Consider the following 18,505-nt stretch of genomic DNA (forward strand, 5'->3'; position numbering starts at 1 on the left):
AAACTCACCCCAAAAGAGGAAGATCTTTTTTTCCCACCAGCGGATTCGGAGTTCATCCATGTGATTAATGAATGGTAGAAGACATGACATAACAGAAGTTTGATAAAGTTCTTTGTGTTTCTCTTTTGCACCTATGTCATCGTCATGAGATGTCTAGGCTACCCTCTCTGAGGATGAGACACCTAGAGCAGAGCCAAGTCACCCCAGTCACTCCAGCTAAAACCAGCCTAGATCAGCCAACATCCAGCCACCTCCCAGGTAGATGGGTCAACTCAGCTGAGCTGTGAAGAAACTCCCACGTCAATATAAGTCACTGGTACACAGACACCTAGTCTCAGTAAATGCTGCTAAATAAATGTTAAACCACAAGGTTTGGGGCCACTTGTTATGCAGCATTATTATGGCAAGACTACTGATATAAATACCAATCATTTACTCATCCTACTTCTAGGAAGACCCCCGTAGGTGGCTCTTTTCAGGTGGGGAATCCACCTGTCTCCTACTGTTGATCCACATGGTTTAGATGACATACCTCTCCACTCTCCCACCCCCAGCTATTCCCCAGTGACTACAATCAACCCATTTCGTTGCCCTTACTATAGCAATTTGTTCAGAGGTGGGCACGTGACAAGGCAAGCCAATGAGAGCAAAGCCTGGGATCTGTGGTTACAGAGACAGAAGGGCTAAAGAGATCAATGACCCCCAACCTTCCATTCTATAGGAGAGAAACTGAAGGGCTCAAGGATACCAAACTAGGTGGAAGCAGCAATGGATCTGGAACACAGGTCTCCTGGACTTCCATCTGCTTAATTTATCCGTGTCCCAGCACCTCTTCAGAAAAGACTGCAGGATTCCCTGCAAATGCTATGCCTCACTTCACTTAATAATTTGTTAATAAAATGCATACTGAGTGTCTGTTATCTGCCATGGGTACCATGCAAGATGCCAGCGAAGTTTGGAATGAATAAGATCTAGCTGGCTTAGCCTCTGAGGGGCATATTCTCAAACTAGCATAAAATGTTTACTGCAATCTTACCACGGCGGCCTTTTCTGCAAAGCAGAGAATTTCCCCCATGCCCTATGGGTTCCCAGGAAAGCTCATCAAAACTCCAGTGCTCACTGTGTGCTTTTAAAAGAGGCCATACTTAGGAGCTGGTGGGATTTGATTTTTATTAAAAAAAAATCCCCTCCCTATCCTCCACCTGCTCTGCACCCTCCAGCTCACCAGCAAACCAATAACCCAAATCAGAAAATTGCAAAAGGCTGCATTTCATGAAGTAATGTTCTAAGGTTGCTTTTCCGTGGGTCCTTACCCAAGATGTGCGCACCCCGACAGAACTGCAACCCAAATTACATGTTTTCTACTGCTTTGTGCCTTCTGTAGCATCTCTTGGATGAATATTTATTGAGCTACATCAATATTCTTCAAAAAAAAGAAAGAACTGGAATTTACTGAGCACCTACTCTGTGCTGGACACGCTCTCAGCCATTTCACTGACACTATCTCACTTAAACCCTCTTAAAGACGGACGAAAAGGCAATATCATCTTTTCCATGTGACAATGGGAACTAAGGCCCAGAGATACTGAGTAATTAGGCCACCAAATTTCTGTGCCACAGCTGATGAGTGTCAGGGCAGGACACCAAATCCAAGACTGTCACCTCTAATGTTCCTACTTTCCAGCTGGGGCTCCAGCTCAAACCCTCAATTAAGAAAACAGTTTTATTTCAGCAAACACCAAAAATACTCATGTTTGGAAGAATGCTGGCATGTGGAATTGGCGTTGTAGGGCAAACTGCATCTAGGGATTGGGTCTTAGGAAAGGTAGGTCCACACTTTAGTATATAGAGAATTATCCAGAAGGTGCAGTTACAAAATGTAAAAAAAAAAAAAAAAAAAAAAAAAAAAGAAACATGATGAAAAGATGTTGAGGTCCCACATCCAGTGGTTCCAGCTTCTTTGCAATGTGTCCAAAGGATTTTCATTTGTAACAAGCATCTCCAGTGATTCTGAGTCCAGGTTTTAAGCCATTCTTTGAAGACTGGGTCCGTGTCCTGGGTATGATGGAATTTTCCCATGTGACTTCGGGCAACCTCATTTATCTCAGGGGACTTGGTTCCCTCATCCATAAAAGCAGAAAGGTTGAATCAGGTGCATTTTCTTCATTGTCACCATTGCCGTGTATTACCTGTATTACCTCATAACATCCCCCCGCCCCAAACACAACAGGGTGTGGATTTTCATTGCCTCTGCTTTGGAAATGGTAGAAATGGGTGTTCAGAGCATGTGAGTGGCTTGTGCAAAAGCATATGGTCCGCTTCTGATCAGAGCCAGAGTGACTATATCACAGTACACAGCACCATGCTGGCATTTTCCCCAAGTTCAGTGCTCCAATGTAGCACTGGACTAAGCGATAGGTCAGGTTCAAATATTCATTTTGCAAATAACCAGGTTTCAAAAGACATGGCTTTGTGCTGATAAGGAAAGTCCACTGGGCTTGAGGGGGTAGTGTCTTCCCAGGTGCACTGTCAACAATTATGCCAGGAGTTCCCAGGGCTGGACACGGGTGGAGTAACAGCAGGGACCACTAGGGGGTGGTGTGCATGAGAAACCTCAGAGAAAAATGAATGGCGCGAACCGGTGTGATCTGTTTGCCATATTCAATCCTGGCAGATATGGTTCACCTCCCAAGGGAATTATAGATCATGCAGGTGGAAGCAGGACACTTGCATCTTTAGGGACCTTGTCTTTTCTTCTAGGCAGCTATCCCTTCCTTCACCAACCTCCCCACATGGCACGCACCCCTCCTCCTACTCCTCTGTTCCTTCTTGCCCTACGTTCCCAGAGTGGGTTTCTAGCCACATTCATGCCCCTGTTTATGAAGAGGTTAACTGCGTTTCCTGAAGAGGAGAGAGACCAGACATCAAAAGTGTTTGGGAAATGACGTGGTAGAGTCTGACAGTTTTTGTTACCACGAGATTTTCCAGAGCCTTTAATTTGTTCACCTGGAAATAGTCATAATGATGCCAGTAATAGCCTTCATGTGGTTACCACTTTCCGTATGCCAGGCACCGCACCACGTGTTGTACACGTTACCTTATCTTCACAGCAACCTAGGCAGTGGGTGACAGTCTGGTCTCTGTTGTGCGGATCAGAAAACAGGGACTCAGAGGGGTTGGCTGACTTGCTGAGGGTCACAAGAGTATTGAATGATGAGCCTGATTGTAACCCAGGAGTGTCTGGGGCTAAACCCATCACACCCTGCATGTGTCTCCCTTTTGAGAAGGGAGCGGCATGTGGGAGGTAGGGGCCATCCAAATTCCCCAACCTTGTTATCATGCCTCCTGTAGACTCAGGGTCTGGAGACTGAGTAGAGAACACTAGAGAAAGATCAGTGACGCTAGATGAACTTGGGCCTGGCCAACTCTGAGACCCCTTTCCTCATGTAGACTCAGGGTCTAGAGACTGAGTAGAGAACACTAGAGAAAGATCAGTGACTCTAGAGGAACTTGGGCCTGGCCAACTCTGAGACCCCTTCCCCCCCCCCCTCCACCCCCAAGACAAGGCAGGATAAATAAAGATGCATTTAACAGGACAGGTGAAATTAGCCCAGTTTGGGTGGAAAAACAGCTTCCAAGCCCTTGCTTTTGACCCATCCTGAAATATTTCCTAAATGCATCAGACAACAATAAGCTGATATAAAGACAGGGGTGCTGACTGCCTCTAAATGCTGTCACGGGAATCATAATGGCTTTGTTTTTCACACGGGAGAGAAAAAAAAAGTTTATGCCTCAAATTAGTAGGTCTGTCATGTTCCAAATTGTTTGCCTTTCTAAAAATGGATGTTGACATGTAAACAGTTATTACCTAATGCAAGACCCAAAAATCTGCCTCTCTAAAAGCAACAACTGTGTAGTCAAGGGATCCTTAGCAGACTCGTGGGTCTAAGGCTCTCTCTGTGGATATGGGAATACAGTGCATCCCCTTCCCTTCCATGCTCCCCCCAGAGCTCAGGTTGTTTCTGAGCCACTGAGAACTAGTCAAACTCCCCTCATCAGAACCCTCAGCCCACAGAAAGATCTTTAGAGACCTAACCAGAGGGTGCTAGTTCCCAGCAAGATTTCTCTACTGTGGTGGTTTTCAAAGTGTGGTCTCCAGGCCAGCAGCATCCCCTGGGAACCTGGTGGCAATGTAACTCCTCGAGCCCAGCCCAAAGCCCAGTGAATCAGAAGCTCTAGGATGGAGCCCAGGGATTTGGGTTTTAACAATCCTCTGGGGGAGGCTGATGCTGCTCAAGGAGCTGAAATGTGAGAACCAGTGAGGGCCCACTGTTCCCTCCTTCCTGCTCACAGGCACATACTCATGACCTTCTACAGTCCCTTGTCTCCCACTTCATTGTCTTCTGTGTTCTCTATGCACCTGGCCCAGGCCACCGCCCACCTGGGTAATCGTAGGAGCCTCCGGGGGCGGGGGGGGGGAGGGGGGGCTACCTCCAGGCCATTTGCCCCTAATCCCAGCTCCACTTGAAAACCAAAACTATCGTTCAAGAATGCAAAAATGGTACTGCCAGTATCCTGTCTAGAGCCCTGTGAGGCCTTCTAATTTCCCCAGTCCAAGGTCACTAAACAGTTCTGCCTCCACCGCCTTGGGTCAGTGACATCCTCCCCACCGCCAAATCCAACAAAGCAAATGGAGTGAAAGCAGAAGGGAACAGAGTTTCTCATCTGTTCTGAAAAGAGCTACTCCCATCACACTCAGGTGGGAAATAACCTAGGCATGTGAGTCAGACGGATGCGGGTCCAAACTACAACGCCAGCACTTAGCAGCTGTGGACGTAAGCGAGACACCCTCCCTCAGATGCCCATGTCCTCATCGCTAAAGGGGAAGGACACTGCCTGCACGGCTGGGTCATCAGGGAATTTAGTGACAACATGATGCAAAGGGCCAGCACCCTGTCTGGCACATGGTAGGGAGTGAGGAGATGCTAGCTACCTCCTGGTCCAGCCACCCAGCTGGTTAAACTCACAGACTCCATGTAAAGGACTCCTGATTCTCCCCAGACCGCCTCAGGAAAGCTGAACAGAGCAAAAAGGCTAAATCATCCCCAAGACCTGGAGCCAAGAACCTGACTGTGTTTATCTCTGCCTCACAAGGTGTGTTTTCTCCCCTGCATTAATTCACCTTGTGTTTTGCTAGTTTGCTTGGGCTGCTTTCTGAAAAAAAAATAAAATAAAACATTTCCTGGATGTCTTACCTGGATGGTGTCTGATAGGGACATTTTCCTTCAGGCAATGAATATTGAGAAGGGGGGCGGGTAGCACATTCTCCAACAGCCCAGAGCACAGATACATCACACACACACACACACACACACACACACACACACACACACACGAACACCTACATGCTGGAACTTAGACGGATTTCAGGTCCACCCAATGGGGACACACGTGTGGCACTGGGTCACACACAGACACCAGGACACTTTGTGCTTCCAATGATTAATGTCAAATGTGACAAGACCTAGACAAAAGAGCTAGAAAGAGCCGTACAGTACCTTTTGGTGACTTAAGCGTCGCCACTGCCCAGTCACCATCAGAACTTCCTAAAAAAATAACAATCGAGAGATGCTGATCTGCTGGCCGGCTTCTCGTGTTCGCTGCCCTCACCTGCTGCCGGCCCCAGCCGCAGCCTCCAAGGCAGGTGGGGAGCAGGCCTCAGGGGCCCCGGGAACAGGGCGAGAGACCAAACGGGCAAATGTGATTCTGTAGGCACTTCCTTCTGCAGCATCAAGATAACACCTAACAGAGGGTCAGAAGAAGTCCCTTGAAAAAGGCCTAGATGCTTTCAGTTACGTCAGGGAGAGAGAGATTTCTCAGGCAGTGAATCTGGCTCTAAATCTCAACCCTCTAAGAAAGAAAGGGAAATGTGAGTTGCATGAGGTCACTTTGGCTAATGACAACACTTGGTTGACAAGATACATTTGGATCCTGTTTTACTGCAATCCCTCTCCTGAAAAAGTTAGAGGGAAATCCAAGGTTGGGCCAGGCTCTGCAGTGACTGCAACTTTACAGGCTGGGTGGCAGGCACCCAAGGGGTAGGGACTGTCCATGCGCATAATCTGTGTTTGAAAATACTGATGGGGCGCCTGGGTGGCTCAGTCGGTTAAGCGTCCGACTTTGGTTCAGGTCATGATCTCAGGGTTTGTGAGTTTGAGCCCCACATGGGGCTCTCTGCCCTCAGCATGGAGCCTGCTTTGGATCCTCTGTCTCCCTCTCTCTCTCTGTCCCTCCTCTGACCCTCCCCCTCTCAAAAATAAAAACATTAAAAGAAAAAAGAAAAAAGAAAGAAAAATACTGTTGAATGAATGAATGAATGAATGAACGAACAAATTCAAGTTTCTCTGTGAGTCACTCTTCCTAAGGGAGGGAAATTCCCCTAAATGCTACAGGATTCAAGTTTGTTATTTAAGCATCACATAATGCTTGGAATTTTGTTTAGAAATCAGTTTCTCTAAGTTGAATTTCATTTCAGGTGTGCTGAATGAGCCCTGGGTGATGGTACTTTATTAAGAAAACTCCCTGGTAACCTCTTGTGTAAAGTAAAGAATGTTAAGAAGGGCAATGGCCACACCCTAAGCCTGTCTTTGTTAGACTTTCTCTGTAAGATTGGATTTTACTCAAAGGGGGGTAAACCTGCTCACGTGTCTGTGCAGCAGCCTCTGTCCATTGGCCAGAGGCCTCACCAATCAGTGTGTGCCATTGGCTCCCCTTTCCTTTCTTAAGAATCTACCTGAAAAGCCCAAGTTCTCAGCATTTTTGCACAATTTCCAGACAGACATCAGGCTGCCAGCTGAGAGGAGTTGCAGGGAACATTCTGTGTGATGTGAAAGATTACAGGGCACAGATCCGGTCTCATTTAAACATTTCTGGTTGGCCTCGTAGGCATGCCAAAGGACGCTCAGATTGCCACATTCCCCCTGCCGATATGAACTCAACACCCTCATTATTCACAACAGAGGGGAAACGAAGGGACAGGAGGGTGAAGAAGTTAAAATTAAGTTGAGACCCGCCCAGGTTCATTGACATCTGGAAATAGTGATGTGGCCCCAAATCTTCCTGTGTGGGTGGACACAAGACTGCCTGAGTCACTGAGTCACGGACGCCAAACAGGTCATTACCCCTAAGCCAAGTTCATCACTTGAAGACAGGAACCATGCCATGGTCACCCCTATCCCCACCTAAGGCAGGGCTTAGCTCTGGCAAGGTGGTAACAAGTTCTCTTTCATAAATCCACTGAAAATAAGGACACTTAATCAGGTGGCACACAGGCTTCCAAATATACACGTAAGGTCCCACTACATGCTTGGTGCTACTACCCCTGACATTAGATAAATATTTATTGGGTGGAAAAACTTCAACACTTATTAAAGGGGGATGAATCAAAGGCGGTGAGAGGAAACAAACGTGAGGTAACTTTCTGGGTGATGAAATATTTCTTATCCTTACTGGGATGTTTGTTATCCTTGAGTATGTGCCTTTCAACAATCATGCCACTGTAAAATTATGATCTGCAGATTTCACTACATATAAATTTTACCTTATCTGCAGTATACCTTAAATATATTATACCTCAATTATACTCAGCACCATGGGAAAACTTTAAACTTCAAACAAAGAAAGATAACTCAATATAAATAATCCTCCCTCCAAAAAAGAGGGAAAGGTGCTTCCCCATTTTTTTTTTTTTTTTTTTTTTGGTCTGGTTATAGCCTTCTGATGCCAGAAATTGCCCTCTGGAAGATGAAATCATGTCATGGAAAGAACACAGGATTCTGAATCAGGTAATCCTGAATGTGATTCTTGCCTCTGCCATTTACTGGAAGACGCTGGGAAAATTGCTTAATTTCACCTGCCAAAATTGCTTAATTTCATCTGCCAAAGATTGGGAACAATACCTCCCTCAGAGGTATAGTGTTTTGAGAGTTCAATGATGTTAGCCCTCTTCTTGCCATAACTTAAAAAAAAAAAAATTAAACACGTAGAGGTCAATCCATGGCTGAGGTCTCATGCATCAGGTAGGTTTCTCATGCATGACTCATACAGCAAGATGAAAGAGGAAATTGCTGCCATGTTGAAGTGCATTGTTGTGGTTTTAAACAGTGCCATTGGAAAATGGAACAGGATTCTGGCAAGAGCCCCTTGTCTGTCAAATAGCAACAAAGAAGATATCTTCTTAATAAAATTTTAATGTAAAAATGAAGGCACCATGGCACTTTATCAATAATGCTGGTATGCCCTGTCTCTTTCTCTCACTGAGAAGCCAGGGTTGCAATGAAGCATCTAAAGGGCATGTAGGTCAATGAGAAAGAATGAAATCCTGCCATCTGCAGCAATGTGGATGGAACTGGAGGGTATTATGCTAAGTGACATAAGTCAGGCAGAGAAAGACAGATATCATATGTCTTCATTACTCATATGTGGAACTGGAGAAACTTAACAGAAGACCATGGGAGAGGGGAAGGGGGAAAAATTGTTACAGAGAGGGAGGGAGACAAACCATATGAGACTCTTAAATACAGAGCACAAACTGAGGTTGATGAGGGTGGGGGAGTGGGGGAGAGGAGAAAATGGGGGATGGGCACTGAGGAGGGCACTTGTTGGGACGAGCACGGGGTGTTGTATGTAAACGATAAATCATGGGAATCTACTCCCACAACCAAGAGCACACTGTATACACTGTATGTTAGCCAACTTGACAATAAATTATATTAAATAAATAAATAAGTAGATAAAATTATAAAATAATAAAATAAAATAAATGTGGTCAGGAGTTTAAGTCTTACGTGCCTAGAGGAAAAAACTGGACATGGGGCCAAGAGGCGATAAATGCTAATGCGTAGTCAATTTTCTGTATGCAAGGTCCATCAGAAATTATGTGAAAGTATGGTCTTTTTCCAGCTCTGGAGGCAGGAACCACCCCTCTCTGAACCAGCAGGTAAGTCTTCTGGACATTTTCCCAAACACCTCTGTCCTATCAACATTGCCTATGAAGAACCATAAAGTGGGTTCTTCACATCGTAACTACCCATCAAACTGGAGGCTCAAGCCAGGGAACTCGTGTGCTTAACGGAGACTTCAGGTTACATTTCGACTCAATCTACCACAAGACACACTTTTTGTCTTCAGTCTTGGTGGAGGATGTAACTACAATGTTTAAATCCGCAGTTGTAACTTAGGAAGGAGAGTCAGTTGGAGGAGACTAGGAATCTTTTTTTAATGGACTGTAGTAGCCATATGTCTGGATCTTTGTCATTCAGGAGACATGGGGCAGTAAAGAGGTTTGGCTGACTGCTGGTCCTTAGAACGGCTCAAAAACGTCATTTGCTGTTTTGCTTGCTTGTTTGTTTTATCAGATCCTCAGTGTGAGTTAGCTTCCTTGTATGTCTTTCCCATCAAACTGGAATAAACTCTCCCTCCCTCAAAATGACACCTGAGCCACTGCATGTTAATCAAGGCATCAGTATATCTTGGAGATCTGAGGAAAAATATGGCCAAGAAACAACTCTGGTCTGGAGACTTTAATATGTTCCAGTATTACTGAGGTTGACTGTATGTCAGGCTAAACACATTCTGTGCAATGTATCACTGAATCTACCCAACAAACCATCAGCTCCGTATTGTTATTATCTCCATTTTACAGAGGGGTGAAACTGAGACCTGAGGAGGTTAAGTAATTTCAGAAAGAGCCTGAAAATATCTAGAGAGATCTTAAACTCCGTCCTGACCAGCGGCAGAGGCCATGCCATGTTCCACCATCTTGCTGATCATCTCATGCTCCTGACTTGATGTGGTACTCACCATACGCTCTAATTCACTAATTTTACAAAAACTTATTGGGAGCACTTTTAAGTTCCCAGCATGGTATTAGGTGCTGGGGATGCATTGATGAATGGGACAGACTTGGTTCATGCCTCAATGGGACCTACAATCAAGGGACACCAGATTAAATGTCTAAAATAAATGAATGAATGAATGAATGAATGAATGAATGAATGAAACAAATGATAATCCAACCCCATCATACCTCCTTGTACAAAATCTGATGAAGTTTAGCTGCTAACATTTCCCTAATGTGTGCTAATCTTTTGCTGACACTTGGGCAGTGAACCCCTTGGGAACAGAGAACATTGTGTACTCACATGCTATATCCCTGAATTGTAGAAAAAAAGAGCTCTCTTTAAACATTAATGAGTGTGTTGGGGTGCCTGGGTGGCTCAGTCAATCAAGCGTCTGACTTTGGCTCATGATCTCATGGTTCGCAGGTTCGAGCCCTGCATCAGGCTCTGTGCTGACGGCTCAGAGCCTGGAGCCTGCTTTGGATTCTGTGTCTCCCTCTCTCTCTGCGCCTCCTCCTTTCACACTCTCTTTCTCAAAAATAAATAAACACTAAAAAAATTTTTTAACACTAATGAGTGTGATTTCAACAAGCAAATAAAGTAAAATAAAATATAAAATAAAATAAAATAAAATAAAATAAAATAAAATAAAATAAAATAAATGTACCAACAGTTACCACTCTTTTCTCTCTGGAGTTGGCAGTGAATGGATGGGACATATTTAATGGCCCACAGTATTCTAATAACTAGAATGAGTAGAATTGTTTCATTTTCTATTTTAAAATTTCCTCGCTTTTCATTCCTCATTTTTCACATGAAAAAGCTGAGGTCAGAGAGTTTCAGTGACTGCATGAAACTACCCCATGTTATGGATATTAAAGCCACCAAGAGAAATTTATTTTCCAGGGGTATTTTTGAACCTGGCAGTTAACCCTAAAGGCTGTCCAAGTCCTTCCTTCTTTACTGGGAATTTTTAGAAAATGCATCTGCTTATCGAAGGCTGCAGAACTCTCAAAGGAAAAAAATTTTTAAACAACTTCTCTCCTGGGTGGTAATGATTTTGCTAATGAAATGCATTTCATCATCCGCACACACATCATAGTGTGAATTATGCCTTAATAAAAAACCTTTCGAACAGCACTTAGCCCAGGATCTGCATTTCATTTGTGCAGGCAGATGCTGGACACGTGGGTAACCCATTGGGTCAGGCAGTCCTTTAATTTGCTCCTCCCTGGAGAGTCACAAGACCATCGGCCACTCAGGTAAAGTCTGTGAACTCCCACAACAACCAGAGAGGAAGGACAGAGAAGAAGAGGGGCACATCAACTATATCCAGGATGGAGGAGGGTTCTTTATGTAAGATCCTTCAGAGTTTTCTAGAAGATTAGGGGTACTTCCTTACAACTGAGCTATGATTGGACTCATGCCAAAGACAAGCGCAATCATTCATTCAGTAAACACTACAGAACTCCATCCTTTATGGAAGAAAGGGTTACTTAAGGAGGGCAAAACTGCAAATGGAATTCTAAATGCACTGTAGACATGTGCTATGGGCAGGATCTCTGTACAAATCTGGGGGAAAAATCAAGGAGCATTGTGGGAATATCCATCTATGATTCACCCAAATAACTACTGGGTTTGGAGGGGGAACAAGACACCAGGCCTAAGCTGAAGAAATAAGTTGTTTAGGGGAATGTAACCAGTTCAAAGGGAAAAGGATGTCTGGGTTGATTTTTTTTTTAATGCCAAAAGAAGAATCAAATGGAACTGGCAGATGCCACTTGTCACCTAAAGGCAAGGCTCAGGAAGGGGGCGGGGAGGGGCAGGGCACCACACAGTGTATGAAGGCTTCCACAGCTACATTGGTGTAGATGCCCTGACTCCTTCTCTCCTAGGCAACAGCCTGCAGCTCTTCCTCCTAATATTTGAGTCTACTTAAACACGCTCAGGATGCATATGCTGTGCAAACACGTGATCTGGAATGGGGGGAATCTGTGGTCACGGGGTGTGTATAAGGGCTGAGTTCGGTGCAGAAACTCAACATGCAACACAGGAACTGGTATATGAGTTCTCGCAGGGCTTGGGATTTGGAAAAGCCTGTGTCAGTCTGCTCAGCCTGCGTCCTTGGGGTTAGAAATCTGGTCTGCCCATCTTTGAGGGACTCCATCTGGAAGCCCTAGGAGACGGGGAGACATGAATTCCTAAAGATATTTGTGATTCAAACGCTTACAGAGCTCCTAGTATGTTCCTGGCCCTCTGCCGAGCCACCAAGATGCTCTGTGCCTCCGATGTTTGGAGACCATGGTCACCTCCAGCATCACAGACACGTCACAGCGTCTGGGCTTTGGTTTCTGGTGTCCGTTTGTAATGGAATTAAGATATTGGACACAGGAATCAATCAGCAAACACCTCCCATCCCATCTCTGATGAGGGGCGTGGTTGCGAGGGAAGGAATGAAGACAAGTAGCTGATAATAAAAGCAAGCAGGTGGCCTGTGAGTCCATCTGCCCAAAGTGTGACTTTGCTGTGGCTGCTGCTTCCATCCGATAGAACTCCTGCCCACACGGTTCGTTCGGAAGCCCGGGACACCATCATACGTGACGCTCCCTCATGTGTGAGCTGGGGAAAGGGACTAATGGAGGAGCAAGGCCGGGGGAAGCTAGCAGCGGGAGGATAGGCTCTGGAGTAATAAAAATCCACAGGCTGCTTGATTTGGACCAAGGTAAAGGAGACCCCTTGAGTCTTAGTTTCCTGATCTGAAAACTGGGATAATAATTGTGCCCTCCTCTTTGGACCGCTGTGAGAAAAAGAGGCAGGATGTATAAAATGTCCCGTGCAATCGATAAGAACTTGATCAGAACTTAGCACAAGCTCCAGGCTGCGTGCCCAATCCGGAAGAGCAGAAGCGTTCCACTTACTGACTTCAAAGAGACAGGGTGACTGCGGGGTGATGGATGCTACCTCCTACAGGGCAAGACACTCGGACACCGGGTGTCCTGGATTCTATGTCCTGGGGATTCACTAGGGCAGATGGTGGACGACGAAGGGGCTGAGGTGTCTGTGGGTCCAGATAAGCCTCCAGGCGCCCTCTGTCCCAGGAAACAGCCCCCACACGTGTCCCTTGCCCAACCCCCACCCTGGCTTGTCATAGGGAAAGCAACTGTTTCACAGTAACCTGGGCCCCAGGTAGAGACATCAAGAATATGTGTGAGAGAGACAGAGAGGGAGATGGAGAAAGAGATGGACAGACGGAGACACAGAGTTCAAGAGACGAGAAGAAGGAAAAGAAAACGAGAAGTAGAACGAAAGAGAGGAGCAGAAAAAACAGTTTGGTGGGGGGAGAGAAAAGTACAGAAAAGCAGGGGAGAAAGAGAACAGCACTTACCAACCGCCTTCAGGGAGGCATATTTGTTGAGCTCTTTGCCCGGCGGCTGCTGCTCGTAGGGGTTAGAGATCTGGCCCAGGCTGGGGTACGAATGCGGATGGCCCATCTGCTGGAGCAAAGGGGAGGTGGGCACCGCGTTGTTCATCTGCGTAGCATCTGCAAGCAAGATAACAGGGGGTGGTCACAGACGGGGCGGGACCTTCCTCCCATGCAAAGCAACCTACCCTCGCAGGGTCCCAAATGCCCCACCCTCCTGGGGACATGAGAGCAAGAGCAGCAGGGGATGGGTGAATAAAGGGCAATGGGTGGGCCTAGAACTTTTCATCTCCCCCTGAAATAGATGTGTTAAGGTCCCTACCATTGCAGGGGCTATTTCTGTTATTAAAACTATAGGGGTTCCCCGGGTGGCTCAGCTGGTTGAACGTCCAACTTTGGCTCAGGTCACGCTCTCACGGTTCGTGAGTTGGAGCTCCACATCAGGTTCGCAGAGCCCGCTTTAGATCCTCTGTCCCCCTCTCTGTCTGCCCCTCCCCCAATCTCGTGCTCTCGCTCAAAAATGAAGAAACATTAAAAAATAAACTATATACAGATGATTAACTTCAGTAACAGTCAAGGAAATGCAAGTCAGAACAATGACGAGAAGCCGTTCCTTCGCCAAGAAATTGGCAAACATTGAGTAAGAGGGGGGAGGTACACCGATAGTCGTAAAGATGTGGGAAGTTGTGTGGTCTCATCAACTCACAGTGGGCACGCAATTTGCCATATTTGCGGAAAGGAACATGACAGTGTGTCTTAGAATGTAAAGTGAGTGCATATTTTGACCAAACAATACCACTTCTAGGGAATGAGCCTACAGAAATGACATCAGAATACATGGATATTTGTTCAGAGATGTTCTCTGCACCATTGTCTATAAGATGAAATATATGCACACACACAGAAACAACATGAGCTCCTAAAATTACAGGAATTCTTGGGGGCACCTGGATGGCCCATGTGACTCTTGATTTCAGCTCAGCTCATGATCCCAGGGTCATGGGATCGAGCCCTGAGTTGGGCTCTGCTTAGAGTATGGACCCTGCTTAAGATTCTCCTTCCCTCTCTCTCTCCCCCTCTGCCCCTCTCCCCCACTTTCTCTCTTATCTTTCTCAAAAAAAATACATATGGGAATTATTAAATTATTGTACATTCATATTACATACACAATATGTACATGCATACAATGGGATATCATGCAGCTTAAAAAAAAGTGTTTAAAATCGAGTTAAACTCTGGGGCACCAGGGTGGCTCAGCCAGTTAAGTCCAGCTCTTGGATTCAGCTCAGGTCATGACCTCACAGTTTCACGAGTTCAAGCCCTGTATCAGGCTCTGCGCTGGCAACTTGGGATTCTCTCTCTCTCCCTCTTTCTGCCCATCCCACACTCGCACTGTCTCTGTCTCTCTCAAAATAAATAAATAAACTTAAAAAAAAATCTTACAGAAAGATGTGTTAACTCTACACGTCAACCTGGATAGTTCCTTGGGGCTTATACTGTTAAGGAAGAAAAAAGAAAATGAGAAAGCAATGCAAATAATACAGCATTTTTGGTAAAGAAAATCTGCGTGTTGTAATTTGCAAAGACAGAAAAAAAATATGTAAAGACACATGAGCAGAATACTGACTACGTACAGGAAATGGAATTCACCTGGAGAGGTTCAAGAAGTCGGCTCCGAAGGAATATTCTCTGAGCTGAGACCCAGAAATCCAGATGTGAGTTAAATGTGGGAGGAGGTGGAGGGCAGTAGAAGCGTGTTCCGGGCACGTGCAGAAGAGGGGAGAGGGAGGAGGTGGGGCTGAACAGGCCTGCAGGGCTCACGATGCCTTGTGAAGGGTTTCTGTGTCACCCTGAGAGCAGTGGGAGGGAAGGGGCAAACTCAGATGAGGCACGGAGTCCAGAAGAGGGGGGTTATTGTTCAGTTTCAGGCAGGAAGTGGAGATTCTCTCCAGGTACATGAAGCACTCATGCAGATCCAGATAAACATGGCGGTGGATGCTGGTGCTGCTTTGAAAGATCCCCTTTACCTGGCATATGTGCCCATTTCCCAGCTGCTCTGGAGGGGACTCACAGCTCAGAGCTGGCCCTAGCACCCACTAAGTTATTCTCAGGAACCACCACCCTGGGTTTCGGGTGCTTCATGAACCTCACCCTCAACACCTGAGGTGGCTGCCCACCAGTGTCTGGCTGGCTGACACTAAGGTGCGCAGACCAGCCCCTTGCCTCAAGGTGTGGATAGCTTTATGGACCAATGGATATGCTCCAGAGCTCCCAGGGTTTGGAACAGGGGACAGCATTTTTTTGGGTAAAGGGACAAGACTGTAAATAATTCAGTCTTTATGGGCCACACAGTCTCATTAGGAATACTCTCAACTCCACCCTTGTATCAAGAAAGCAGACACAGACATTATGTCAAATAATGGGTGTGGTTGTATGTCAATAAAACTTAATTTATCAAAACAGGTAGCTGCTAGATTCGATTCAAGGGACATAATTTGACTAACCCTGGTCCAGACTTTACCTGAGACTGACACCCCCATCCGTGTGAGACTCCTTCATCTTACCTATTTTGTTTCTCTCACAACCTGAGAGGGGCGTGTGTGTGTGTGTGTGTGTGTGTGTGTGTGTGTGTGTGTTGAAGAGCACTCCCTCAGAGTATTATACACCTGAACCCCCTCTCTGAAGTGCTGCTTCTAGACAAGTCAACCCATGACTTCTCTACACGTTATACCCCATGACGTGTATGGAATGCTTGCCTTTAGAAACCAATAAACCCAAATGGAAAGAGGCAGTGATACCACAGCTGAGACACAGAGATAAGAACATTTTTATCACTGCACAAGCACACAACCCCAAATGCGTAATGGGGATGTGACCAAACATATGCCACGTCGCCCAGCCTCTGCTGGCATGTGAGAAAGTGGGTGTATCCTTCTGCCATAATAGCATTTTGGCTGTGATTCAGCTGGGTCCGGAAGGCTCCAGATAACAAAATAATGGAAATAGGGCTGCATAAGGCATAGCGTTTGTTATGGTGTGGACCCCGAGATCGTCTGACATCTTCCTCTCCAGAGCCACCTGCTAGGGAGGTCAACTTCATCTCGGCACGTCAGGCCAGACATGTTTTGTGCCCAAATGCTGGTCTGGTGGGAGCACTTACTATAAACTCTCAATGTTTGCTGTTTTGGGGGGGGGGGGGCGGCTCACACTGTATCTTTTTTAATGGACAGCTACTATTTTTGTGTCTTCAGAACTGCCACTTCCTTCTACATCCTGCTTCATCTGAATTTGGGTCATGTGATGAGCTGCCAATTACAGTGATTGTCTTAGTCTGGGTTTTCCCAGAAGTCACTGAAATAAGGATCCAAGTATGAGCATATCTGGGGGCTGCTCTCAGGAACACCGTAGAAAAGGAGTAAGGGTGACACAAAAACAGACACTCAGATCAATGGAACAGAAGAGAGGACCCAGAAATGGACTCACAAACGTATGGACAACTAATCTTTGACAAAGCAGGAAAGAATATCCAATGAAATAAAGACTGTCTTTGCAGCAAGTGGTGCTGGCAACACTGAACTGCGACATGCAGAAGAATGAACCTGGACCACTTTCTTACACCATACACAAAAATAAACTCAAAATGGATGAAAGACCTAAATGTAAGACATGAAGCCATCTGAATCCTCGATGAGAAAGCAGGCAAAAACCTCTTTGACCTTGGCCACAGCAACTTCTTACTCAACATGTCTCTGGAGGCAAGGGAAACAAAAGCAAAAATGAACTACTGGGACCTCATCAAAATAAAATATTCTGCACAGCAAAGGAAACAATCAGCAAAACTAAAAGGCAACCAACAGAATGGGAGAAGATATTTGCAAACGACATATCAGATAAAGGGCTAGTAACCAAAATCTCTAAAGAACTTATCAAAATCAACACCCAAAAAACAAATAATCCAGTGAAGAAATGGGCAAAAGACATGAACAGACATTTTTCCAAAGAAGACATCCAGATGGCCAACTGACATATGAAAACATGCTCAACCTCAGTCATCACCAGGGAAACACAAATCAAAACCACAATGAGATACCTCCTCACACCTGTCAGAACAGCTAACGTTAACAACTCAGGCAACAACAGATGTTGGTGAGGATGTGGAGAAAGATGATCTCTTTTGCATTGTTGGTGGAATGCAAACCGGTGCAGCCACTCTGGAAAACAGTATGGAGGTTCCTCAAAAAATTAAAAATAGAACTACCCTATGACCCAGCAATTACACTACTAGGAATTCATCCCAGGGATACAGGTATGCTGTTTCGAAGGGACACATGCACCCCTATGTTTATAGCAGCACTATCTACAATAGGCAAAGTATGGAAAGAGCCCAAATATCCATAAATGGATGAATGGATAAAGAAGATGTGGTATATACATACTATGGAGTATTACTCGGCAATCAAAAAAAATGAATTCTTGCCAATTGCAACAACATGAATGGAACTAGAGGGTATTATGCTAAGCAAAATTAGTCATAGAAAGACAAAAATCATATGACTTGACTCATATGAGGTCTTTAAGAGACAAAACAGATGAACATAAGGGAAGGGGAAAAATTTTTTTTAAAAAGGGAGGGGGACAAAACAGAAGAGACTCATAAATATGGAGAACAAACAGAGGGTAACTGGAGGGGGTGTGGGGGGGATGGGCTAAATGGGTAAGGGGCATTAAGGAAACTACCCCTGAAATCATTGTTGCACTATATGCTAACTAACTTGGATATAAATTTAAAAAATGAAATAAAATAAAGAAAAAAAGAAAAAAAAAAGAAAAGGAGTAAGGAAGCAAGAAAGGGACGGGAAAACAGACAAAGAGCACAATGCCAAGCAAGGGGCGATTCTAGTAAATGGAGTTTAATCCCACTTTGGAATGCTGGTAAATGATGTGGAATGCCTGTCTGAGAATTCTATCATTAAGCAAGACCCTTAGTATTTATATACCAATTCCCATGAGTCATCAGTTGAGGGCTGCTTCTGGAAGACAGCAATGCCTCAGCATTTGCAACCCACCATGTTCATGGTCAGAGTGTGCTCTAGCAGGCAAAAAAACTCTTATTCAGACATGTAAGGGCTGGCAGTTGGATATCAGGCCAGTAACTCTCACTTCTGGCCACAGAAGTGAGCACGTG

The 18,505-nt window shown here is 45.4% G+C and overlaps 1 protein-coding gene across 2 annotated transcripts in view; it reads right to left on the reverse strand.

The window, feature by feature from the left end:
• SHISA9 (shisa family member 9) overlaps positions 1 to 18,505 on the reverse strand; it is a 277,666-nt gene that overhangs the window by 13,696 nt on the left and 245,465 nt on the right. The window contains exons 3-4 of one of the 2 annotated variants that reach the window (XM_042922258.1): positions 13,285 to 13,440; positions 5,559 to 5,606 (exon numbers count right to left, since the gene is read on the reverse strand). In XM_042922258.1, coding sequence (XP_042778192.1) covers positions 5,559 to 5,606; positions 13,285 to 13,440 — 204 coding nt within the window. Of the gene's footprint in view, positions 1 to 5,558; positions 5,607 to 13,280; positions 13,441 to 18,505 lie in introns of both variants that reach the window. The other variant, XM_042922257.1, reaches the window with a different exon arrangement.

The sequence above is a fragment of the Panthera leo genome, chromosome E3 (assembly GCF_018350215.1).
Source record: "Panthera leo isolate Ple1 chromosome E3, P.leo_Ple1_pat1.1, whole genome shotgun sequence".
Lineage (NCBI taxonomy): Eukaryota > Metazoa > Chordata > Mammalia > Carnivora > Felidae > Panthera > Panthera leo.